The sequence below is a fragment of the Thamnophis sirtalis genome, unplaced genomic scaffold (genome assembly GCF_051295495.1).
Source record: "Thamnophis sirtalis isolate CommonGarterSnake01/CBP01778 unplaced genomic scaffold, rThaSir2_p1.2 scaffold_11, whole genome shotgun sequence".
NCBI classification, from domain to species: Eukaryota; Metazoa; Chordata; class Lepidosauria; order Squamata; family Natricidae; genus Thamnophis; species Thamnophis sirtalis.
This window is the reverse complement of record NW_028261391.1, coordinates 21,715,797-21,740,298: the sequence shown is the minus strand read 5'-3', so window position 1 is coordinate 21,740,298 and position 24,502 is coordinate 21,715,797. Positions and strand designations below refer to the sequence as shown.

Genomic DNA, 24,502 nt, shown 5'->3' with positions numbered 1-24,502 from the left:
AAATCTGGAAGTTTGTATTCTGAAACGTCATATTTAGTAAACTTAGCAACTGACAAGTTAGGTATTTCTCTATTAAGTATGTATAACCAATGGTTCATATTAATGTCCCTGCCCTGAACTCCAGCTACAGCCTTCAAACAAAATGGCCAATGTACCCAAAAATGTGATTTTGGGTGTATATGTAATTTTTTTTTAAAAAGTGTTGAAATTCTGCATTTCAATTGCACACCTTGTCTAAACTCCAGAAACAAAGTTAAACACAGCTAAAATTTGCTGGAATTCAGTGGCTAATTTTTGGTGTCAAAGTGCCAAAATAAGGCTGAAACTCCTTAAGGCAAAATGCACATATTTCCATCCCCACCCCCACCCCTACTCCCGAAACATCCAAAATGAAGAACAATCAGGCTGAATTTTTTTCACCAAAACCTGAAAACCTTTTAGGGTCTCCCTGGCTTCTCAAATAATTTGAAGTATCAGATTGGAAATTGTTGTTTGCTTGCACCATAGAGCCTCAGTCTCAAAGATTAGATTAAAAATATTTTATTAGCGAAAACTATTAATGGAGTATGAAACAAATACCTTGCATCCTTTTCATAGAGAGTTTTTGGCAAGAGATCCTTGTCTACATACACTACATTGGGGTAGTACCAGACTGTGAAACGTGTATCCTGCAGACCACATAGTATGTTGCATGTGTCATTCCATGCCAGAGTATGCACCATTGTTCCTTAACAAAAAAGAAACTAAATAAACTAAATATATGTCAACTAAATTGGATAATCTATTCTAACGTACTGCTCAAAACTGCAAATAGTATCATCAACTCTTCTCTACTTATACAATTCTAAATAATATATTTCTGTATTCAAAATAAAATGCTTACATTATTACTTATCTTGAAAGATTAAAACAATAGAAGCATGTTGAAGTTGATTCCATGTACAGGTTTTAAAAAATCTTCTTCAGATATCCAATCTGAAGCTTCATATTAATAAAACTGCCACTAATGCATGGCCAGCTACTCCTTGTCCATTGCTTTCATTTGTACATCTGTACCACTTAGCCTTTGGGGTTTAATGCTTTAGAAACTCAGGTATACCTGTGTGTGTATTATACCACAGTGTCGCTACTGGTTCACCCGAACCAGAACAAACTGGCTGAATACCACCTATGATTCAGGCCCTCCGTGAAGGCACGAAGGGGGGTGTGTGTGCATTGGCAGCCAGCAGCATTCTCATTCTCCCCCCCCCTCGCACACACACTTCTATCCTGTCCATCTCACCTAATTGACTGTGCTATACATGAACTTTTAACCACTAATCCATTTTTATGAACCAAGTAACTGGCAGTGATGGTCTCAGAAGTGAGCAAGTGTTGCACCTGGATAGACGGTGAAAACTGTAGAGTCTGCAACTGAAAACATAGTGAACCTCTGTGGACCACAATGAAAATCACAGCTTTATAGTGCTTAATATACATACTTAATATAGTAAGCCATTTCTTACCTATTTTGATAATTTTCTGTTCTTTTCCAAATCTTTTCACAGAGGTTATATAAAGATCTCTATTTTTGTCAATAAAAGCAATTTTCCTTTCATTTGTAAGACCCTTCTGATCTAAGGCAATTTCCACTATTTCTGTCTGCAACAATATTTGAATCAAAACCCAGATTTGTATCAAAGAAAGATTGTTTTTACAGTAATAAAGATTTGCATTCTCAAATATGTTAATATTGCTACTGTCAACAATATAGTACAATATTACCAATTAAAATTTTACTTATACTTACTGCTATAGCACATTAAGTATAACTGTGTGAGAGTTGGGCAGCCATATAAATTAGTGTAATAAATAAAATAACAGATAATTTAGAAAACACATGTTCTTATAATATGATGGAAGAGGTAATGTAAATGGCATTGGTAGGAGATGATCTAAAGTTGGAAATATAGATTTTCCATATAACCCATCTATATTTTATTTCTCAATCTATCTTCCCAATGGAACTTAGTAGCTTAGGGTCACATAAAATGGGAATGGAAAGAAACAATTTTAGAAAATAGATAAAGAATTATTAATCCACAAATTTAAGACTATGGAGTGGTCCTACTTAAACGAGAGCTACTATTTAAATATTTCAGATTGATTCAGAGAACTTCATGCATGCTTAAATGGGTTTCCTCATTTCAGGATAGAAAATTCTTTTGTTATCACCATAAAAAAGAGATTAAAATGATATGACATGTTCAAGTTGAACAGTTGTGGCATATGACTACAGTAATAAGGTTTCATTCAAATAAAATATAGTATTTTAATGTTATTTTATAAGAACAAGAACTGTGAAAAAGATGCCTACACAAGAGACACAAATTCTTAATGCTGATATTGCTTGAACAATACCAGCTTTCAATCACCTTGCTTCTGATTCTTATTGATTTTTTAAAAAAATCTTCCTTCAACTCGGTCTCAGAGTAAGCATCAATGAACACAACTGACTTCTCAGTAACCACATAACACTTTCTACAGGAATCTGCTCAGACTGATCAGATTTCAAACTGAAACTTGCTATGGTAATAGAAAATAGAATCTGGGTAAACATTTACTCAGTGCCAGTAACTTCTTGATATAAGTTGTTCATAAGATTATACTTTTTTCCAATATAAACTACAGAAATATTAAACATTATTTACCTTATGACTAAGGGGTTTTCCATCTCCTAATGGTTTGCCAGATAAAGGTTCAAACAGATCAATAACTGTATTTTTAAAAAGATAAAATCTGATTACTGATATATAGATATCACATTTTCAGAAGTCTCTTACTGTAATGATGGTACACGTACAAAAAAGTATCAAATGGAGACCCTACTAGGTTAATTTAATAAATGCATTTAACAGTTCAAATAAGGGCACTGTTCACCTTTACTGTGTAGTTAGTACAAAATGTAAGTCATATTCTTTTGAGAGATTATTGCTAGTGATCTAGCAATCTATCTCTCTGTATCTCAATTTAGCAAACAGTAATTTCTATTCTTCTTTTCAAGGCATAAAATGCTTTATAACTTTGATTCAATTTATTATTTTTATAACTACCATTCTCCTGGCTGAGATGTAATCCTCTGATGAGGAACAGAATAATGCTGAGGCACATAGGAAGGCTCAGGTCCAATAACAGTTGAGTACCGGGTCTCATAGTCTGGCCTTATAAATTATAATTGTAAGACCACCATCTCCTTCAAGCTGGAAGTTATAGTACAAAGTTATGTACTATATAACGAAGTTATAATATAAAGATCTGGAAGTTATAGTACAACTATTGGTAGACCTCAGCTGAAGACTCTAATTGAACTTGAAATTAAGGCCGTAAATCAGGATGGCTTCATGTGGATCCTCATATGATTGCACCCAATATTACAGCAGACATTAAGCGAACAAGTGGTCATAAAATGAACACGGTAGTTGTTAAGTGAATGTCTCAGTCATTAAATAAGCTCTTATTTAGGAAATATTGCATTAGAAAAATGTATATACAATCATGTATAATTTGTAGAAAATTCCAACTCATGGACTATTGGAAATAATATTTTGAACTACTTTAAGATGTTCTACTTTGAAATACTTTCTTGGAAGGCTGATTTTGTCATTACAAACTTAGTTGGAATCTCTTTCAAACTTCAATTTGCTCTTGGTAAATGCAGACTTGGTGCTGAAGCAGCAAAGTGAAAACATTTGGGGATAAATATTTTGCTGCATGATTCTCATTGAAGTCAACAAAAATGCAGTGCTTTATGTTGATTTTATACTTTAAAATTAAATAACTGTTCAATATTTCTGCATGTGAGGTTTCTGCACTAGTATACTAATAATGTACAGTAAACATTTCAGAATGCAAAGGCATTTACAGGAATTATTAATTCTAAATACAATCTAAACAATTTGATATTACATGCCAAATCTAACTGATAATCTCATTTAAATTCAATGCAGCAAACATATTGAACTTTCAAAGATTCCTCCATTTGAATATTATGACTTTCTTCAGAAGGATACAGGATATTGGTTTGTGGTCACTGGCTGTATTGGCAGGAAAAAGTGCTGTTATAAGAACAGGTGTTGTTCTGATCTTATTGGTTACATATGAAAAAAGAGTTAAGTCCATTGCTAGTTTGAGCCAGCTGTGTAAACACAAGAAAGTAACTTCTGACTTCAGAAAGTTGGGATCTTTTTTTGATGCAAATTTTTCCTTCTCAGATTCATTGCACATGCTTTTACAAAAGCTTTTATTTAAACACTTGTGATAATAACTTGAAAATAAAATTAGGAATACTGAATACATTAAAAACTACACTGTTTCTCAAAGAAGAATGAAAAAAGAACAAAAGCTTATAGGTTTTTTTAAATTTGTTGATTATTAAAACACACAAAATGGCAAAAAGTATTACAAAAAGAACAAAGAACACAATTCTGTACTATCATGTGATATGATGGCTGATTCCAAACATATTATACAATATTATTTCACAAATATTTTACTGCTTTTTAAAACAAACAGAATTGCTTTTCAATTTAAACTATCTTTTATAAATCATTTGTGGTTTTAAAAAAATACATATGGGCATTAGATCATCATGGATAGAAATGTTTCCAAGTAGGAGATTGTGTTACCATATCCTCATATCTGAGAATGAATAATCTTTTCAGAGTCATGTTTTGACTTTATATAGGAAGGAAAATTTTCCACATATTTTAATTAATTAACATATAAAACATATTTTAAACATTACATTAAAATATGTGTACACATACCTTTTTCATCAGATTTGTCCCTTATAGCTAAAGTATCACTACTCAAGGATACAGTCTGGCCATTCAGTATGTCAGTTCTCATGCCTGGAAACTTTGGAGAGGAAATTAAACGTCCCTCATAGGAATATAAGTAGACTCCTCCACCATCAACAAGAACAAAATGCCTAAGAGTTGGCGGTGAGATTAAAGCCATCAATAACTTGGTTAATATTATAGTAACAATTAGTCTAACTGTTTTGTAAATTGCTTGCATTGTTTAACAAGTTTATTCCATTATTTTAACATATAAAATATTATGCTAGCATTTGTTTTGTTTTTAGAGTTTTCTATTCTGTCAAAATAGGCTGTCTAATATTATTTTGAATAAATCCTGTTTCATTTATCCAACATGCATATATTAGCACACGGGTACCTTTACCATTTCTGAACTCTCAGAACATCATAAATGTTTCATTAGTTCATTTGCATAAAGGAGTGGAATATCAGATGACCAATTTACATTCAGGCCAATACAGACTAATGCTCCAATTACTTGATTGCAGTTAAATGATAAGCAAATAACTATTAAATTTCTTTTCTCTTGCCTGCTCTCTTCTCAAAAATAATTTTGCAGCTGATTCTCAGCATCCAAACAGGTTCTTAATGTGTAAAAAAGGAAGTTTATGAAATGAGATAATAACAATGACATCAATAATCTATTCCAACTATAGATTAAAACTGGATATAACCTTGCTTTGGAAGAAGGCTTGGTAAAATAAGCATTCAGTAGGCAATGCTGGACTGGACTTAGCTAAACACCGTTTTGAGACAAGCCTTTCTAGAAAGAAGCAATCCCCCCCCCCCCGCTCATTAATGCTACTCTCCAACTTCGAATAGGTAAGGATGAAAGGCTGTCACAACAAGTTAGAGCTCCAACCATCTCCAGCAGGCAATTAGGCCAATGTTAATGCCAATATATCTTTTTGTATAAGCCATTGCCATTATTCTCCTGCTAGGAAGATATAGCAGACATTTGTTTTAGCTCTCGAGTTACAATCAACAAGTGACAGACCTAAAATAAATAGTAGGTTACTGCCAGTGGTGGGATTCAACATTTTTTACTACCGGTTCTGTGGGCGTGGCTTGATGGGCATGGCAGCAGAAAGATACTGCAAAATCTCCATTCCTGTAAAATCCCCATTTCCTACTGATCAGCTAGGACTCGGGAGGCAGAGAATAGATGGAGCGGGGCCAGTCAGAGGTGGTATTACCGATTCCCTGAACTACTCAAAATTTCCGCTACCGGTTCTCCAGAACTGGTCAGAACCTGCTGAATACCACCTCTGGGTACTACCTACATTTAAGATTGAGGGGGAGGGGGAGAGATGGACAACCCCAATTATTGTTTCTACTCTGTAGTTCCAACTATATGAGAAATGGTCAGGTTCATTTAGCATGCTTGATCTGTTACTCCACAGAAAAACACGGAACGTGGGATTGTCAATCCCTATTGAAATCAATGCAAATGGAAACGCCTTATGGTATTTGAATAAATTGTACTTTAATAAAAATAAATAGTTTAAATAGTTATTTAAAATATATACCTTTCTGCTTGTAAAATTAAACTGACAGTTCCTTCTTTGAGGTCAAAGATTAAAGGTGTATTCCAGTTTTTAACTCTAAATAAAGGGAAGGCAGTACACATTTAACAATTGTTTATACAAAGCATTTAACAAATGTCTTCATTTATACAGAATCACAAGAAGGCTACATATTCTTAGATTGCCAAAATTATGTAAAATATAAATACTTTTACTTGATTTAAAAACAGATTGATTATTTAATTGCCTTTTCTGTATTTTGGCTTTAGTTATCATTATAACAATACTGTTTATTTACAGCTGCTGTGATTCAAAAAATATACATAGACATGTGTGAGTTGTATTCTACAAGAACCCTGCATATTCCTTTAAAGCAGACACACACCCATTTAAAAAGAACTTTATATTAAAAAAAAGTTCAGTGATTTGGCAAAAGAAATTGGCTAAACAGATCAATTAAGCGTTCTAAAGAATTCATAATTGCTTTAAAAGACATAGTTCTGTTAAGGAAACCATATGGGTTCACTACAAAGGCTTTGCTCATAGATAACTAAGCATACCCGGTCAATTCCATGAGTAATTGTGATGAGTTTATACTGTAGTTTATTTGTTAAATTCTGGCTGCTTCTCTAAATCAAACCACATCAAAGTTATTAAATATTTACAATTTATCAGATAATATATCTTTAATTCTAATTACTTACGAGAATATATAACACTGAAGAGATGTTGAAACTACTAAATAACCAAAATTCAAAGATGCTTTAATGACTCTGTCACGGAATTCCAGCAAATCCACTGCATCATTAAGTACGTTACGAACCTAATAATTTAAAAAAAGCTTAGTTAAATCAAACTTAAATATGTAAGTACAGCATTTCAACTATAATAAATGTAAAGAAATATATAATTTCTTCAGCATTGTATTTAGCAATTCAAATACTTAAAAAAAACACACCTTACAAGCAATTATTTGAAAATAAGACCACATAGTATATCGAGAGAGAATGAACCAAGCCAAACCAAACTGAAAGGACTCAATATTTTAATGTAACACCTAGCTTAAAGATGGCAAGAACAGAGCTGGGCATATCCTTTGAAAGGAGTGTTTGCAAAATATATCACTGAGGCAATCATATATTTCCTAAGTCTCCGCAGCTACTTCAGAAGCTCTCCCAGCTGTTTCCATATATGCATACTTTTTGTTCTCTTCTTGTGCAATGGATATATTGTGCATGTGAGGAGCCTCTGAAGTAGTCATTTAAGTTGGGACTGCTTAAACTGGGAATTCAAAAATAGATGCTTTGTATACTCTTATGAATTCTAAAGGACTGCTTACAAAAGACCTGCAATACTCTAATGTTCAAACTACCAGATTAGGTCCTGACAAAAATATTTTCCATACATATGAGAGGATATTTTTATTTATCAAATTTAAGCACCACCTGTCTCACTTTCAGATAATTTTTAAAAGTTTAAATGGGCAAAGTATTGCTTTTTAAGGAACCTAAAGTGTAAATTTCAGTAGAAGTAGGCTGTGAACCTCTCTTCATTCTCCATCCTATTGAGGCATTTCAGTTGACTTTTTTTTAGTTCACACACAAAAACCCCATCACCTACTGGAAGTATCTATGACACAGATGCCTTGTTAAATCTAACCTAAAACATATAGCAATAGCAGTAGACTTATATACCGCTTCATAGGCCTTTCAGGCCTCTCTAAGCGGTTTACAGAGAGTCAGCATCTCCCTTCCTTGGCATTTTCCCAAATAATAATATATCATTTTTTCCTTTGAAATTTGCAATGTTCCTGTTATTGTATTGGGACACTCTGCCACACTTCTTTGGCTCATGAGAATTATCAATTTTTCATGAGTGGGACCCACATTATGTTCATATAGACACTCTTCTTGTATCTCTTCCTGTATCTACATTCAAATTTCATTTTTATTTTTAAAAAAGTGAATTCTATCCATATATAATCAATGATCTTCCTCTGCACATCACAGAGATTTAAAATCTGGTTGATAGAACTGATAATGTTCTGGAGTTTACAGAAACACTGTTTACAACTGATCATCAAATTTGCTACCAGTTGAAACACTCTGATAATAATTAAGTGGTAATAATTAAATAATTAAACCACTTGGAAGAGCTTTGCATAGGGATATGCAATGAGATGTGCTGACAACAGAATATTACTGTTTTCTCCAGGACATTCCGTTTATCCCCTTGAATGGACCAATCTGGATATTCTGGAAAAGTTCACAATATTCAGGACTTTCTCTAATGCTTAATATATCTAAGTCATCACAAACCACTTTCTATTCAGTGTACTTTCAGAATAACACCTAGATCAGAGCATTCTAGAGGAAAAAGATGTAACATTCCACTGCTGGAGAGCCTCATTTTGTACATTCATGTTTCTGCCTGCAGAATTTATAATCAATGTTTCCTTATCACCTCTTAGCACTTGGAAGTATTTTTTTTCTAAACTATCAGGCTAACAGTAATAAATTCACTTTTGTGCAGAAGAATGAAGGAATGTGTGTTATTTTATTTCACCCCTCCCCCACTTTATTGGATGAATGTTGGAGGGCGCTGAATTACTGGATAGTTTAGACTGGCCAAAATTACTCACCGAACTTCCATGGCTAAGAATGGACTTGAAGCTGAGTCTCCCTGGCCATAGTCCCTATTGTTAAGCACTATTACACACTGGCTCTCCAAAGAGATTCCAGTATATCTGACTATGCACAGAGCCCTTGGATCTATCTAAAACAACTATTTGTCACAATACATATTTTCAAAATGTTAAAAAATCATTAAATCATATTGTAAATAGTTGCTATATTTGGCTTTGTACTGCTTGCATTAGGGATTTAATTAATACATCAGAAAAATCCTGGGAAATGCTTGAAAGAAAATCTGCCATTTTTTGCAGAAAGAATAGCTCTTTTTTATATAGTTGCAAAGAAGTCACAGACAACTGGGACTTACAAACAGTCCTCCTTAAGTTTTTACTGGGAAGTAAGTTCCACTGTACCATAATATCATAGCTGGAGGGAATTTAGCAGTTTTATAGTCCAACCTCCCAGACAAAAGGCTGTTCAACCTTTACTGAAAACTTCCAATAAGCTCCCAAAACTTTAGGAGGCGCCACTGCTTAATAGCCCTCATGATCAGGAAATTCCTCCCTATTAACTTTGGAATCTCCTTCTATAAAGCCTCAACCTGCTGGTTCTTGTTCTACCTTTGGGAGCTATGGAGAATAAATTCCCATTCTATTCTCTATGACAATCCTAGTATTGGAAGACTGCTATCATGTCTCCCCTGGATCTTGGTTTGTTTAAGCTAAACATATCAATGTCTTTTAACTCTTTTTCAAAGTGATTAGCCTCCAAGCACCTCATCATCTTTGCTGCTCTTCTCTGTACTGTTTCCAGTTCCCTAGGGTCCTCCTTAAATTAACATGAGAAGAACCAAATATGGTATTTCAAGTGTGATCTGACTAGTGCAGCACAGAACTTCCTATGATCTCATTAGCAATTTTTGGCAGATGCAGCACATTGCTGGCTCATGCTTAATCTGTGGCCTACAAGGACACTTACATATTTCTCACAGTACTATTTACAAGCCAGATACCACCTATCTTGTACTGGTACATTTTATTTTTTTTACCTCAGTACAAAACTTTATATTCTTGTTGACAAATTGCATGTTGTTGGTTGGAACTCATTGTTCAAGCTTATCAAGATCCTTTTGAAGTGTTAACAGTACTTCTATCGATTTTGTGTTATCTGCCAACTGGATGAGCATCCTATTTATCCCATCACCTATGTCTTTATGAAAAAGAAAGCACTAGGCCCAAGATAGAAATCTGAGGTACCCACTGGATACCTCATTCCATTTGACTTGGAACTATTAAAAGATCACATACTGAGCCCTGTTCTTAAACCAACTATGAATCTATCTAGTGGGATCATCCATCCCATATATTTCCATTTTCAAAGGATATTCAACTGGATTTACTTCTGAGTAGACATGTATTAGAGGCTAGGGCATTTAAAATGTTGTAAGCAGCTCAGGATCAATCGCCTTCAGGCAAGATGGGCAGCAAACAAATCAAATAAAAAAATAAATAGCTTCAACAAAACCTTTACAGAAAGTTAACATTTGAAAAATTAAAATGGTCAGTATTCCTTAGAAAAAACAATGATAACAAATAAGAATAGGTAAAATATTGATAAGTTATTTAATAAATGCAAAAAATGAGCCACTTTTTATTTAGTAATGGCATTCTATTTACATAAATATATAATGAAATTAATTATAAAAATAATATAAACTAGAGAGAGAAGCACTACTTGCCAACTAAAAACGAAAGCAATACAATATCCAATATCCTGTATACCTAACATTCATATGCAATATTAATAGTATACTTTAGTAATAAAAATTTCATTGTACAGGTTGCTCAAATACAGGGTTTATCACATTCATTCATTACAATTTTATGGCTGGAAATAAGTATAAAATATGATTTTTACCTAACAAATGTGTTTTCTGTATTTCCAGACAATGACTCATACCATTCCATCCAGTGAATATTTCTTTTATATAACCAGCATCAAAAATGCCAAATGATTTTTAAATGTTTAATTAGAGATTTGGACAGTCTAGTCAAGGACTAAAAAACTTGGTCTAAATTTCTAAATGTGAAATTCAGAAATTGTGTATTATCTTCCAGTCTTCTGGTGTGAATATAAGTCACTGACTTTCTGGGAAATATAGCACATTTGCCAGATGAAATACTATTTTATACTTCTAGATCGATCTGGCTCAGTTTTTACTGTAGGATAATTTTGATAAAAACCTAAACCTAACCTCTGAATGTAACTTAAAAAATTCTGTTGCCCAAAAATATTTTATTAAAAAGTTTTAATAAAGGGCCTCTTTAATTTTTGCTATAGCTATCTATAGGCTGATTTTAGCAATACACAATAGGAAAGTATTCCCCAGTCAAGCTTATTGAATATGCAAGTATCTAGTAATAAAACAAGTGATCAGCATTATGCCTTGTTGAAAGCAATTATAATATCTACCAACATTTTATAGAAATATCTATTAATCAGTTTAATTATGGTTTGGGAAAAGGGATGATAATTTACCATGATTTTAGAAAAAATAAAATAGGTATCTTTTACACCTGTCCTTGACAAAAAACCGTACAAAAGAAAATCCAACACTTCAGTAACAGCCAACAACACTGCAGCTGCTATAATGGTAAACCACAGCTGTACTGCATACAAATAAGGCTTTTTTAAAAAGGCAATAAAGTTTTCAAACATGGAGTATATGTTATTGCTTCCAAAGTACTGACTTTGTTTTCAGATATCACAAAAATATTTCCAGTATAAAAAAATATTTTTTTGATTCTGACTTTCTAGCCAATGAAAACATCAATCCAGATTGGAATACACATTTTATGTACTCTAGAATATACAAGACTGTAGCAGGATCACTCTTAGTTTAAACATTTGACTATGTTCATAAGTACATGACCCAACATGCACATTCCACTGGGGACACACTGAAGGGTGTTTTATTATCTAGCTAAATGGTAATATGTTAATCTCATGAACAACATGATAACATTGACTTAACATAAGTAAATTCTAAAACAAAAAGTCTCTGATTCAAGTTTGTCAACCACAAAAATCATATCTAAATGTATCATTTTGAAGGAAAAAGTTGTGTTTAAAAAATAATCCACTGTTCACCAAGCTTTAGATAGCCAACACATACCTCCATGGTTCTTCTCTTAGTTAATGTTATTCCAAAGTTTTTCCATACCCAGCGCTGTTCCACAACATGAGCAAAAATCACATGTCCGTTTCCACACGCCCCAGCTAATTGTGTACCATCAGTAGACCAAGCAATATTGAATATGCTGCCAGTGTTTGGTTTCTCTAAAGCATAGGACCACTGCAAAATATTTTTAAAAAATAATTAAAAATTCCTATAGTTAATATATAAAACATATAATAAAAATTATGTTTGTTATACATTTTGTACATGATTAATAGCACTGTAGATATGTCTATTTTCATTTTGTTTTTTTAAAGAAAAGACAAGAAAGTCAAATACTCTTTTTATAAGATAAACTACGTGCACAATAAAAGCAAAACTACAACATTGCTACCATTTCACACAACAGCAATTTTTTTATTTAACATGACATAATATTGCTTTTAATGACAAATGTACTTTAAATGCAGTACATTATTGTAAAAGATTCCATTTAAGAATATACCTATTTAAAAAAAATGAAAAAGATGGCACTAGAAATACTTGAATAGTAATTGCTAAAATGTTGGCACTTTCAAAATTATATTTCTTGTTCCAAGTCTTGTCAATTGAAATTTTGGGGTGGGGTGGGAGGGATGAACCAATAGTGCCAGAGAAAAATGAAAACATTTTATTTTAATGCTAAAAGGTTGTGGATCCATAGGAAAATTCTTTATAGGTCACAGAGGCAGGGAGAATGGGAGATAACTTCATTAAAACTACATAATAAAATAGTTCATTTGGAATATGTGATTCCATTCATACTGGAAGATAGCAAAACCATGGATTCAGATATAAGAGTTACAAGAGTATTGTAATTAGGTTCTTATAAAAGTAAGCAACATAAAGAACACATTTAATAAAGCTATGTTTCAGTTTGAAGGATGAAAAGTTTAGAAGTGAGAAACAATGTTTCCTCATTAACTTATTTTAAAGAGCATCCTGATTTTTATAATATATCTAGGACAATTCCATTCTGGTTATGAAGACAATGTGATTAATATAAAACAAAAGATTTCTATAATAACATGTTACACAGTAAGTAAGAGATAAAAATCTAAGGCAGACCATCAGATATCTTGATTTGATTTCACATCAAATGTGATTTCAATTTAAAACTTTTTTGAATGATAAAGTGAAACAGCTAAATCAGTCTTTAAACAATTTTGAGAAATCAATAATTATCATTCATAACCAAAAAGAACAATTTCCAGAACATACAAGATCCTACTGCACACAAGATTCTGAGGGTAGAACAAGAATCAATGGGTGGAAACTAATCAAAGAGAGAAGCAACTTAGAACTGAGGAGAAATTTCCTGACAGTTAGAACAATTAATCAGTGGAACAGCATGCCTCCAGAAGTTGTGAATGCTCCAACACTGAAAATTTTTAAGATGTTGGATAACTATTTGTCTGAAATGGTATAGGATTTCCTGCCTAGGCAGAGGGTTGGATTAGAACAGTGGTCCCCAACCTTTTTATCGCCGCGGACCAGTCAGCCTTTGATAATTTTACCGTGGCCCGCTGAGCGCGCGCAGGGGTGGGGGAGCGTTGTTCGCGACGACACATTGATTGTTTATATATCAGATTGTTTTGATTAAACAACTTTTATTTTATTGTATTTAAACATGCCTTACAAAATAAAATACAATTACATAAATATAAAGTGCTTTAATATGCCCCCCTCCCCTGGACAGACTTATGTTCCTCAAAGACCATCCTGAACCCTCAACCCGGACCAACCTTTCTGCCCACCCTCCCCCTCCCCACCACTTTCGGCGGGCAAAGAACAGAGCGCGTGCACGCGAATGCCTTGGAGAGAGAGAAAATAAATATATATATAAATATATAACTGTTTGGGAGTAAAAGCGGGGAGGCGCACCCGGCTGGGGGGGGAGGAGGAGGAAGGAGGGTGGGAAGGAAGCTGGCAAGCGAAGAACAGAAAGTAATTAGCAAGGATTAAAACGACCTGCCGGAAAAAGGAGAGGGGAAAAAAAAAACACCAGATCTGACGGCTAGTGCAGCCTCCAACGGAGGGGCTGCAGAAACACACACCGCCAGTCCTGTCCTTCCTTTCCAACCAGTCTCTCTCCGCGCGCGCATACACACACACACACACACCACACAAACACACACACGCCGGCAGATATGCACGCACACACACTTTTTTTTTTTGCAATTGGCAGAACTACGGTTTTCTTTTTAAAAAAAATAATTAAATGGAGGTGGGGGGGTGTGTGGAGAGAAAGGGAGAGAAGCGGACACATAAAACCGAGCCGCACTCTCGAACCACAGCATGCATCTGGGTGACAGGGAGAAAGCAGGAAAAGCCGAGGAGAGAGCTTTAGGAGCTTTAGCGGAACAAACGGTGGTGGTGGAGGAGGAGGAAGAGGGTGGCGATGATGATTGGGGGAGGTTTGAAAAAGCAGATCCAAGCGCAAAAGTTACTGAGTCATTTCAGCGGCGGCCGGAACAGTTTTCTTGACTCCCTCCCTCTCTCCCTCTCTCTCTCCTCTCTCACTCTCTCTTTCCCTGGCGATGGATCGATGCGGGAGGGGGGGAGAGAGAAGGGAGGAGACGGCGAGGGAGGGAGGGAGAGAGAGCCGAGGGTGGGACCAAAGGGGGGGGAGAGAAATGCATTTAAGAGGAGCGGATTTAAAAGAGCGATCATGGCCCCCGGCCGCTGCGCGGCCCGGTGCCAGGTACTCCACGGCCCGGCACCGGTCCGCGGACCGGGGGTTGGGGACCACTGGATTAGAAGACCTCCAAGGTCCCTTCCATTCTATTCTGTTCAAGGGATAAACTGCAGGCTATGGGATATAGATTTGAGCCAACAATCAATAATAATTAAATGAAATGTTTGAAGGGATGCAAACAAAAGAATCCATTTATTCCTATGTTGTATTATTGTAAAAAAATTTATGGGAGGTAAAAATGTATCGTTGGGTTGCGTTTATTACCTTTATTTATTTACTTGTTAAACTTATTTGCTGCTTATCTTAATATGGGCTACAACACTAAAAAGGAAGAAATTATATCTATCTATCTATTTAGCTGTCTATCCATCCATCCATCCATCCATCCATCCACACACACATATATACACATATATGTATATATGTATATACATACATACATACATAATTTTTAAAAATTCACATAAAATTTAATTTTTTGCATGGAGGAATGAATCACAATGGAATGCTGATACCTTATTATTATAGTGTAAAATATTGAATGAATGTGAACTTTTAAATGTTTTTAGAATAATACATAATTAAAGCAAGATTTAAAGCAAAAAATGAAAAATAAAAGTTCATTTCAAAACTGTTTAGTCAATAAAACAGAGTACTATTGTGAAACATTTCTGTAAATATGTAGGGTGAGAAAGTTCATAGGGGAAGAACTTTCTTTGTGGTTTCCAAGCAGGTGTTTTATTGTAAGGAAATGCTATTAAACACAGAGATATTATCATACATGAAGTGGGGCACATAGATCAAGCAGGGTGCTTCAAAAATATATCAATGGATGGTAATTGGGTATATAGTAAAATAATATTTTAAAAAGATCTACTATTCTGTATTCCCCACAAATACGATTCTCTGTTGTCTAACAGGACTCTCAAGCACAGAGAGAAAACAGAGATAATAATCAAATGGTGTTACATAAAATGTTTCTAACATAAGAAGCCAAAAATTGCACTGGGAAACCATGGTTTATTCTTTCTTTGGATCAATTAAAAAAGAATGCATTATATAATTTACATATATAGCATTATATACAAATACAATCACATACTTTGTATTTCATTTGACAATTCAGGTAAATCATATGACAATGTCTTCTCTTAAATTAACTGGAATAATTATGTAACTGCTATTTATTTTGTGCATGACAGTAATAACACAAAATCTATTTTCTAGGACAAAGACCAAAAGGTGTTATTGTTACAAAAACAGTCAAAACCGCCTCTCTCAAGTACAAACTGGGAAACAAAACTGAGTGAAATAAATTACTGCGATTATCAAAATGTTCAATCAAAATGTATTCTGTATTGTATTGATCCCTGATATATAGTAGCAGAAAACCAGTTTACTATCTTCTATATGACAAACCTTCAGTATATAAGAGAGAAATATGAAGGAGTGGGGAATTTTTTGCAGAAAATTCATTGTTTCATCACATAAGAAACCTCATTTTTGTTCCAAAAAGATAGCAGTTGTGGCATACTAGTGGGGTCCATCCCATTTTTTCTCCTGCCACATTCCTGTGCAGTGAAAATATAAATTTGTCTGTTTCGTAAGTATTTTAGGTGATTGGCAAACATATCCGGGTACAACTATATGGCTGATTCAGCTTTGTACAATTGAATTGAAGATGAACTTCATAAAGTTGCTAAATTCATCATGGAAAGGCCTTCTTTTAGATTACTTCTAAAGGTTGACATGAAGTGCCAAAAGCTCTCCCAGAGAACCAGAGATAACTATCTCAGTTAAAACCAGAGTCTACTCTTCCAGAAACAGATTTCCTGCTATACCAGATCTTAATATAAAACAGATGCAAGTGCAAGGTTTTTTTTAAAAAAAAACATTGTGCTTATATTTGCTGTACTTTCTTGACTGGTTGAAGATAATTCTGAGGACTCACACGGTTATGGAAGAGAGAAACAAATAAAGCAGCTATTACCAAACTGCTCGACACTTGGGCTTGGCAAACCACACCTCAAATTTGTACACATTGCCTGGCGATGAAATTCCTTCGCAAATGTACAGTACTGAGAGGTGAGATACAAACACATCAAAGCGGGGAAGAAGTTTTTTAATTATAAAGTATACAACCATTTACCAGTAAGTTCTTTTCTTCATGAAGTTCCCCAGTTAATCTACATAAAATAGCCTTAATTGGCCTAAATTTCTGCTTGGAAATATTTTTGAATATTTTCATGTTCTTTATTATTTTTCAAGAAATTTTCTTCTTTCTAGTTGCCTCTTAAGCCCAACTACCACTGCACCTTTGCATTTTATTCTTCTGCTTTAGATGTAAGTAAGACAATGGAATTTTCCCTTGGAAATACAGTGACAAGGATATGTGCAAGTGCTTCAGTAATTAATTCTCTGCTATGCTGGCTTTATTTTTCTACACAGGCATTCAAGAAATGAAGGACATATTTTCAGATCAAGAACTGTTATTTGGTTTTTGAATGGCATTCAAGGAAGTGGTCTTCAATTAAACAAGTATGGATGAATAAAAACAAAAACTAGTTAATACAAATTAATTAGAGGGTATGACTACATGATACCCCAGTTATCTACCATGTATTGGTTAAAACATATTTCTCACTTTCTCTACAATTATTATATCTCAGATCACAATTTCACTCAAACTTTTCTAAGCTATCACTAGACTGTTGATGATAAATCCAGCTGAGCCTGACTTCTGTAATTATTAACTTCTGAGCTCTCATATTATATAGACCTGTGATGCCGAGGTGGCATGCAGAGCCCTCTCTGCGGGCATGCAAGGCGTTGCTCCAGCTTAGTTCTGCCCTGCATGTGTGCATGCCTCCTGCCAGCCAGCTGATTTTCATATCTCTGCCATGCATGTGGGGGGGGAAGGTGCATGCAAAAGATGCATGTGCATACACAGGGGTGGGGTGCATACAGAGATCACACGCACATGCACAGGCACACATGTATTGTAGAGCCGAGGTGGCGCAGTGGTTAAATGCAGCACTGCAGGCTACTTCAGCTGACTGCAGTTCTGCAGTTCGGCTGTTCAAATCTCACCGGCTCAGGGTTGACTCAGCCTTCCATCCTTCCGAGGTGGGTAAAATGAGGGCCCGGATTGTTGTTGGGGGCAATATGCTCACTCTGTAAACCGCTTAGAGAGGGCTGAAAGCCCTATGAAGCGGTATATAAGTCTAACTGCTATTGCTATTGCTATTATGGGTGTGCACATGTCAACGCTTTTGGCACTCTGCGCCAAAAAGGTTAGCCATCACTGATACAGACTGTTATTCAGATAAATGATTTCTTATTAATTTATAAATTATATTGATTGCATTTATTTTGGGATCTTTTCAATTTCATTTTAATCATTGTTCTATATGAATTTATAAAAAAATATTTGTTGATTTCTGCAAAAGTAATTCTTTGAATATTTTGATTTTTATGTACTTTAACCAATGTCTAACTATTTATTTTGTTTCCTAAGAGATTATAGTATCATTTGAGAACAGTAATTCTATATATAAAAAATAATGTATGGTGACTGAAATAACTTTTTCTACCAAAAAAATGTTGCAAATTATAAGCAACCATGTTTCCAGTTCATAGTGTCCAAAATTAGGGAAGATATATTCTTTACAGGCCGTCCTCAATTTACAATAGTTCTTTTCGTGACTGTTCAAACAGCAAGGAGAAAAGTTACTTATGACCATTTTTCACACTTGCAACCCTTTTAACATCCCCATGGTCACATGATCAAAATCCAGACACTTGACATCTAGTTTATATTTATGGTGATTGCAGTGTCACCTTTTGTAATCTTCTGAGAAGCAAAGTCAATGGGGAAGCCAGATTCACTTAACAACCATGTTACTAACTTACCGTGTTTTCCCGAAAATAAGACAGCCTCTTATTTTCTTTTGACCCCCAAAATAAGCGCTTGGCCTTATTTTCAGGGAGGTCTTATTACTTTTGAGGTGCAGGAGGCAGCAAGGGTGGTCACCTCATTCCTGCTGCTGTGTTGCAATATTTTCAGGGAGAGGTTATTATCAGGGGAGGGCTTATTTTAGCTCATGTGCTCAAAAGCCAGATTGGGCTTATTATCTGGGAGGTCTTATTTTCAGGGAAACAGGGTAGCAACTGCAGCGATTCATTTAACAACTATGGCAAGAAAAGTCGTAAAATGGAACAAAACTTAACAAATGTTTTACTTAGCAACATAAATGTTGGGCTCAATTGTGGTCATAAATTGAGGACTACCTGCATATGAACAAGAAATAAGCAGTGTAACAACAGTAGAATGTGAACTTGTTCAACAGATCAGTAATGTATCTGAATATTTATTTGTGACATATTCAGTCTATGTATCAGTAGGAGCAAGTGATAAATTGGAGATGGACAGCTTGCTTACTTAAATATTTAAAGATGAGGCAAACCATTTCATTTAGCTTAAGGGAACACAGAATAACTTTTTAAAGATAAAACCTACTGAGAGATGTAGCTTCAAGGTTAACACATTAAGGATTTGTTTCTATTCAAAAGCCTACTGGTTATGTAAATTTGTTCATTAAATTGGATTGGTTAATTGAAGCTCCATAAGGTTCAGTGGTGGGTTCAATTTTACTGATTTTACTAATGACAAATATAATCATACACATACATACATGCACTTTCAGTTTTGTTCTTTAAATCCTCCCACCAAATCCTCCTGCCTGGTTGATGAGACACTTAGAAACCAGGTAAGTGTAATAGAGTCAAATTAGTACTGCACAGCTGAGGACTTAGTAATACACACTAAGCCATTTTTTATCCACAAAACTAAGTGGTGGCTGAATAAGCTCTTATTATGAACCAACTTCAATTTAGCAGCAAAAACCATCAGGGACTGATGGTCAAAAATCAAGCCACAGTGTAGAGAGCAGGAACTGGTGTGAATTGGAACTGCACTTTCACCTGAATCCTCTGGCATGTAAATATTTTTCCCTATAGTTTCAATATCTCTGACTCTTAAACACTGACACTTGAATGGGAATAACCCTAATCTCTGTCTTTCCTATTCCAGGAACAGTCCACTTTCTACATACATACACACACACCAAACCCCAAAAGGGATGTTAAAAACCCATAGGATACTAAAGAGAATCAGATAACTAATCCATATACTAAACACATAACATGTAATTCAATAAGAATAATCCAACACTATCCATTTATTCAATTCTTATCAATGCTAGGATGAACTCAATGATGTCTTCATTTCACACTTCTTCTATTCCCAGTAACTAACATTCAATAGAGAAACTCAATGGTTCTGACCAGAATCAGTGGATAGACTTTTTATTGATCTTAATTTACAGTAAGCAATCCCCCCCCCCCAATGATTTAAATATCTAAGGCTAGCCATCAGGAATATTGGCGCTAGAAGTAAATGTTTAGAACTAGATCAGATCTTTTGTTTGAATGTATTATTTTATAAGTATTCTTAACTTATTTTATAAAATCTCTCACAATTCTAAAAATATGGTAATATCATTTTTAGTAATATCAAATACCTAATATCACGTAATTCTTTTAGTGTGTCACAATGATACTTCTACCTGCTTAAGTCTTATACAATCAGAGAAAGACACTGAGAAACAGTCCTATAAAATGGGCTCTAATACTTTCTTAAAAACACAGTGAATTGCTTCACATAAACATTATTATCTATTTTAAAAACAGCTCTCATTATTACAGAGAACGAAAAACACATTAAGAGACTGCTAATTTTTCAAGCTTGGCAACTAAGATGTATAGACTTCAACTCCTGGAATTCCTCAGCCAGCATTCAGCACACTTTAAAGTTGCCAAGTTTGAAAAGCACTGATCTATAACCTAACAGGAGACTAAAAGCAGACTTAAATATCACCGCAGGTATATCTCATTACTTTCTTCTATTTATCCAATTACAGTTGGCCAACGGTCCACTGCCAGAATTCTGAAAGTATACCGAAACATTCTAATAATCTCAACTCTTATTATATATAAATTGCCTTTGAAATAAAATTTAAATTATCTTTACCATATCATTTTAACATTTAAATTAGAAAGCAAATCATGAAGATGCATAACAACAGCAGAGAAAAATGTTCTATAATACTGTTTCATTGCCTTAGAATATAGATGTTTCCGTGAAATAGTACAATGGAAGAAGCTGAAACTGTGATGCTACATCCATTGGGAAAATTAAAAAAAAAACATTCTCCAATATGAAAAAAGTATTAGCCACACATTATCAACTCATGAACATGAATATTTTATTCTCCAAGATACTGAAAAAGATCCTTTCTTATGATACATTTTCTATAATTGTAGGGAAGGATGAATATTAGAAAACTATTCTGTCTTTCCTCCTCATTTCTATTTGAGTATTGTATTTGCAACATTGCGAAAGTATGCAGGCATCTACAGGAAGTCACCCACAAGGTATAAATGAATACTCAAGGCTTTAAACCCTTTAAACCCTGTAAGTTTTAAAATGTTAAAAAACATGGACACAGCATTTCCCCTATTGTTTCATACTTTAACAATACTTTTAAAGGTGTGCTTAACATCTAAAATGAGAGTTAATTGAAGGTGAAGATGTTGAATTGAATTGAATTGACTTTATTTGTAAATTCAATTCAATGTTGAATTGAATTTACAAATAACAAATATGTTGGCCCAGAAATCCAATGACTTTTGAGTTCTAGTCACACTTTCACTCTCTCTTGGCCCAATCTCACAGGATAGTAGTTGTGGGAAAAATAAATAAAAAAGAAATTGCCCTGTTTGCCACCTTGAGTTGCATATGAAAAAAAGCAGGATAAAAAATATTTTTTAAAAAAATGCACTTTCAAAGAGTATACTTATAGAAATGGCAAACTATACTTTTAGTATTAGCACTCCTTAGTATTATTAGTGCTACAAGAAAAAGTCCTATACAAAAAAATGTATGTTAGCGTATTTAATTAAATTATGCTTTATAACTAGTCACATATGCTGCAGAAGGGTTAATGATATGTATATCTCCTGATGGTTCTCCAGGGAGCAATTTGCTGATTCAGCTCCATTACATCAGACACAATAAAAATGTCTGTTGACCAAAAAGCCAGGCCTGGTTCTCTTCAAACACTATCACACAAATAACCAGTGAATCATTCTCTCTTCTCTCTCAGCACTAGCACAGCTAATTCTTTAGCAGCTATTTATATTTAAGTCAAAGAAAAAACTTGCATGAAGCAGCAGAAATGTATAGAGGCAAGTCTAATAAATTATTACAGCCAGCTGTAAAGGAATAGATAGCATCTGGCTTTAGCTACTGTTAAAATCCACTCCTCTCCCAGAGCAAAAGGAAAAAAGAAAGCTTTCTAGGAAGCCCATTTAAAAAAATGTATTTTGTAAATTCATTTGCTTATGCCATTTAATCAGTTAAGAACATTGTCATTTTGTAATAAACTTAAGATTTATTACCTTTAAATCAGAAATAAATAAAAATGTAGTTAAAATCTTCACTTTTCCCACAGGATTAAAAATGGAGGAGGAATATCTTTATTCAGGAATGCTTAGGACAAATATGCAACTGCTTCTACTTAACTCTGTAATTTTCTTAAACCAGCTTTCCTTTTCTATACCATCCCATTTTAATTTTTTTCAAATTGAAGAAAGAGCTACATAAAAGTAGCTTGGTATTTTGAGGCATATCTCAGACAAAAATACATCTGAAGTAAAGGGTTTACTCCTTTAACTCCCAATTATTAAAAGAAAAACTTTGATGAATTAAATTAAACAATCTTTTGTTAAGACATTCTTTGTGATGGTTGCAACTGCCAATACAAATAGCTGGATAAAGGACTAAAGATATGGATTATTCTGACACAAAAATGAATGTTTATATTCTCAAATGCTTATTTTGAGAAGATATAAAATTACTCACAATTTACTCCAACTATTCCATATTAGTTTGATAATAACGTGTATAATCTAAAGATTGGCTAGTTTTTTCTATGAAGCTTCTCCATGAAAGAAAGTTTGCGTAGGGCAGGAGAATGAAGGGACAAGCCTCAAGATAATGTGTGAGACAAGTGAACACATAAACAGTCCAAAAGGCAGAGCACCCATTAGAGAAGTTAAATATAGACTGATGACTTAAAAGGGGCAGAATGCAAAAGACCTGGGTAAAGAGATTTACAATACACTACAATAGATTACAATTCAAGAAGTCACTTTCAATTTTCTAAGTGCAGGCAAATATTGATGAGATGAGTAACAAACAAATTTCATAAATAAAACAAATTAATGTCAGCAATTGTTTATTATTTACTGTTTTCTCTAACATGTGATCCTTGCTTAACAACTCAGCCTCTAATAGGCCTGAAGAAATGGTAACTACAATTGGTCCTCATTCTTACAAAGGATGCAGCATCCTGTGGTTATGTAATCACCATTTGCAGCCTTCTTTGTCAGCTTCCTACAAGCAAAATCAATCAGGAAGCCAGGAAGAGATCAGAAATAGCGATCTCCTAATTTAATAACAGGATGCATTCAACAGCAGCAACCAGAAGTGCCAGAATTTGTGGAATACACAGCATGGTACTTTGACATCACACTTTATAACCACATTACTTAACAACAGGAATTCTGTTCCCAATTACTGTTGTTAAATGAGTAACTGTTGACATATCTTGGAAGTAGCAAGATGAATAGGAGTACAAAAATACAAACAAAATGACACGAGGAACTTACACATACACACACACACAAACACACACATTCTTGACTGCACTAAAGATTCAACCCTTATTGTGTAGAAGCAAGCAGTTCATTTGCACATTTATGCCTCATCCGTATGCCATTTGTGGTTCATAGAGTGGAGTGGAGCAACTCAGGCCAGGAAGTTATACTTCACAGTAATCATTTTATAATCTTATAATTTCAATGTTTTTAATCTTAAATTAACTTTGATATTTGAATTTATTTACTGTTTATATGCTGAAATATACCACCTTCTTTCAAGGAGCTGGGTGGTATAGAAAGATGAAATATAAATAAATAAATTGTATTGCTAGGGTATGTTGTAGGGGTCAATGAAAAGATAGAAGCGGTTTAGAATAGAAGATTGAGAACTGAATGGTAATTTTGATTTTGATTTCATGTCATTGCAAGTATTTTCAAGGCTGCTCAACTCAAACCATGGTCATTGCCTAATCATTCTTAACTTTATATCAGCTTTATATGACTTTAACATGCCCAATCAGCGCATCTCAGAATAATTCTTGGATATATTTCCTCCACAAACACACTCTGCAAAATCTTTTGATAATTTTTCTTATGGTTGTTTGAAAAAAAATATCTTTCTTTGAAGCATATTCAAAAGGGTCACTAGAATGAGCAACCAAAATTAAAAACTATTAAATGATACACTCCAACATAACAGATTCTTGTATAAAAAAGACAAGATGGATTTTTTTTGAGGACCTAATAATATAAATTACATAATTTCCTTAAGCAGACCAACAGAA

The 24,502-nt window shown here is 34.1% G+C and overlaps 1 protein-coding gene across 2 annotated transcripts in view; it reads right to left on the bottom strand.

Moving 5' to 3' along the window:
• Nucleotides 1-24,502, bottom strand: part of IFT80 (intraflagellar transport 80) — a 63,971-nt gene that overhangs the window by 11,942 nt on the left and 27,527 nt on the right. For both annotated transcript variants that reach the window (XM_087725309.1, XM_087725310.1), the window contains exons 7-13: nucleotides 12,194-12,373; nucleotides 7,090-7,208; nucleotides 6,389-6,463; nucleotides 4,806-4,969; nucleotides 2,691-2,755; nucleotides 1,506-1,641; nucleotides 580-727 (exon numbers count right to left, since the gene is read on the bottom strand). In XM_087725309.1, the coding sequence (XP_087581435.1) occupies nucleotides 580-727; nucleotides 1,506-1,641; nucleotides 2,691-2,755; nucleotides 4,806-4,969; nucleotides 6,389-6,463; nucleotides 7,090-7,208; nucleotides 12,194-12,373 (887 nt within the window). The remainder of the gene's footprint in view (nucleotides 1-579; nucleotides 728-1,505; nucleotides 1,642-2,690; nucleotides 2,756-4,805; nucleotides 4,970-6,388; nucleotides 6,464-7,089; nucleotides 7,209-12,193; nucleotides 12,374-24,502) is intronic.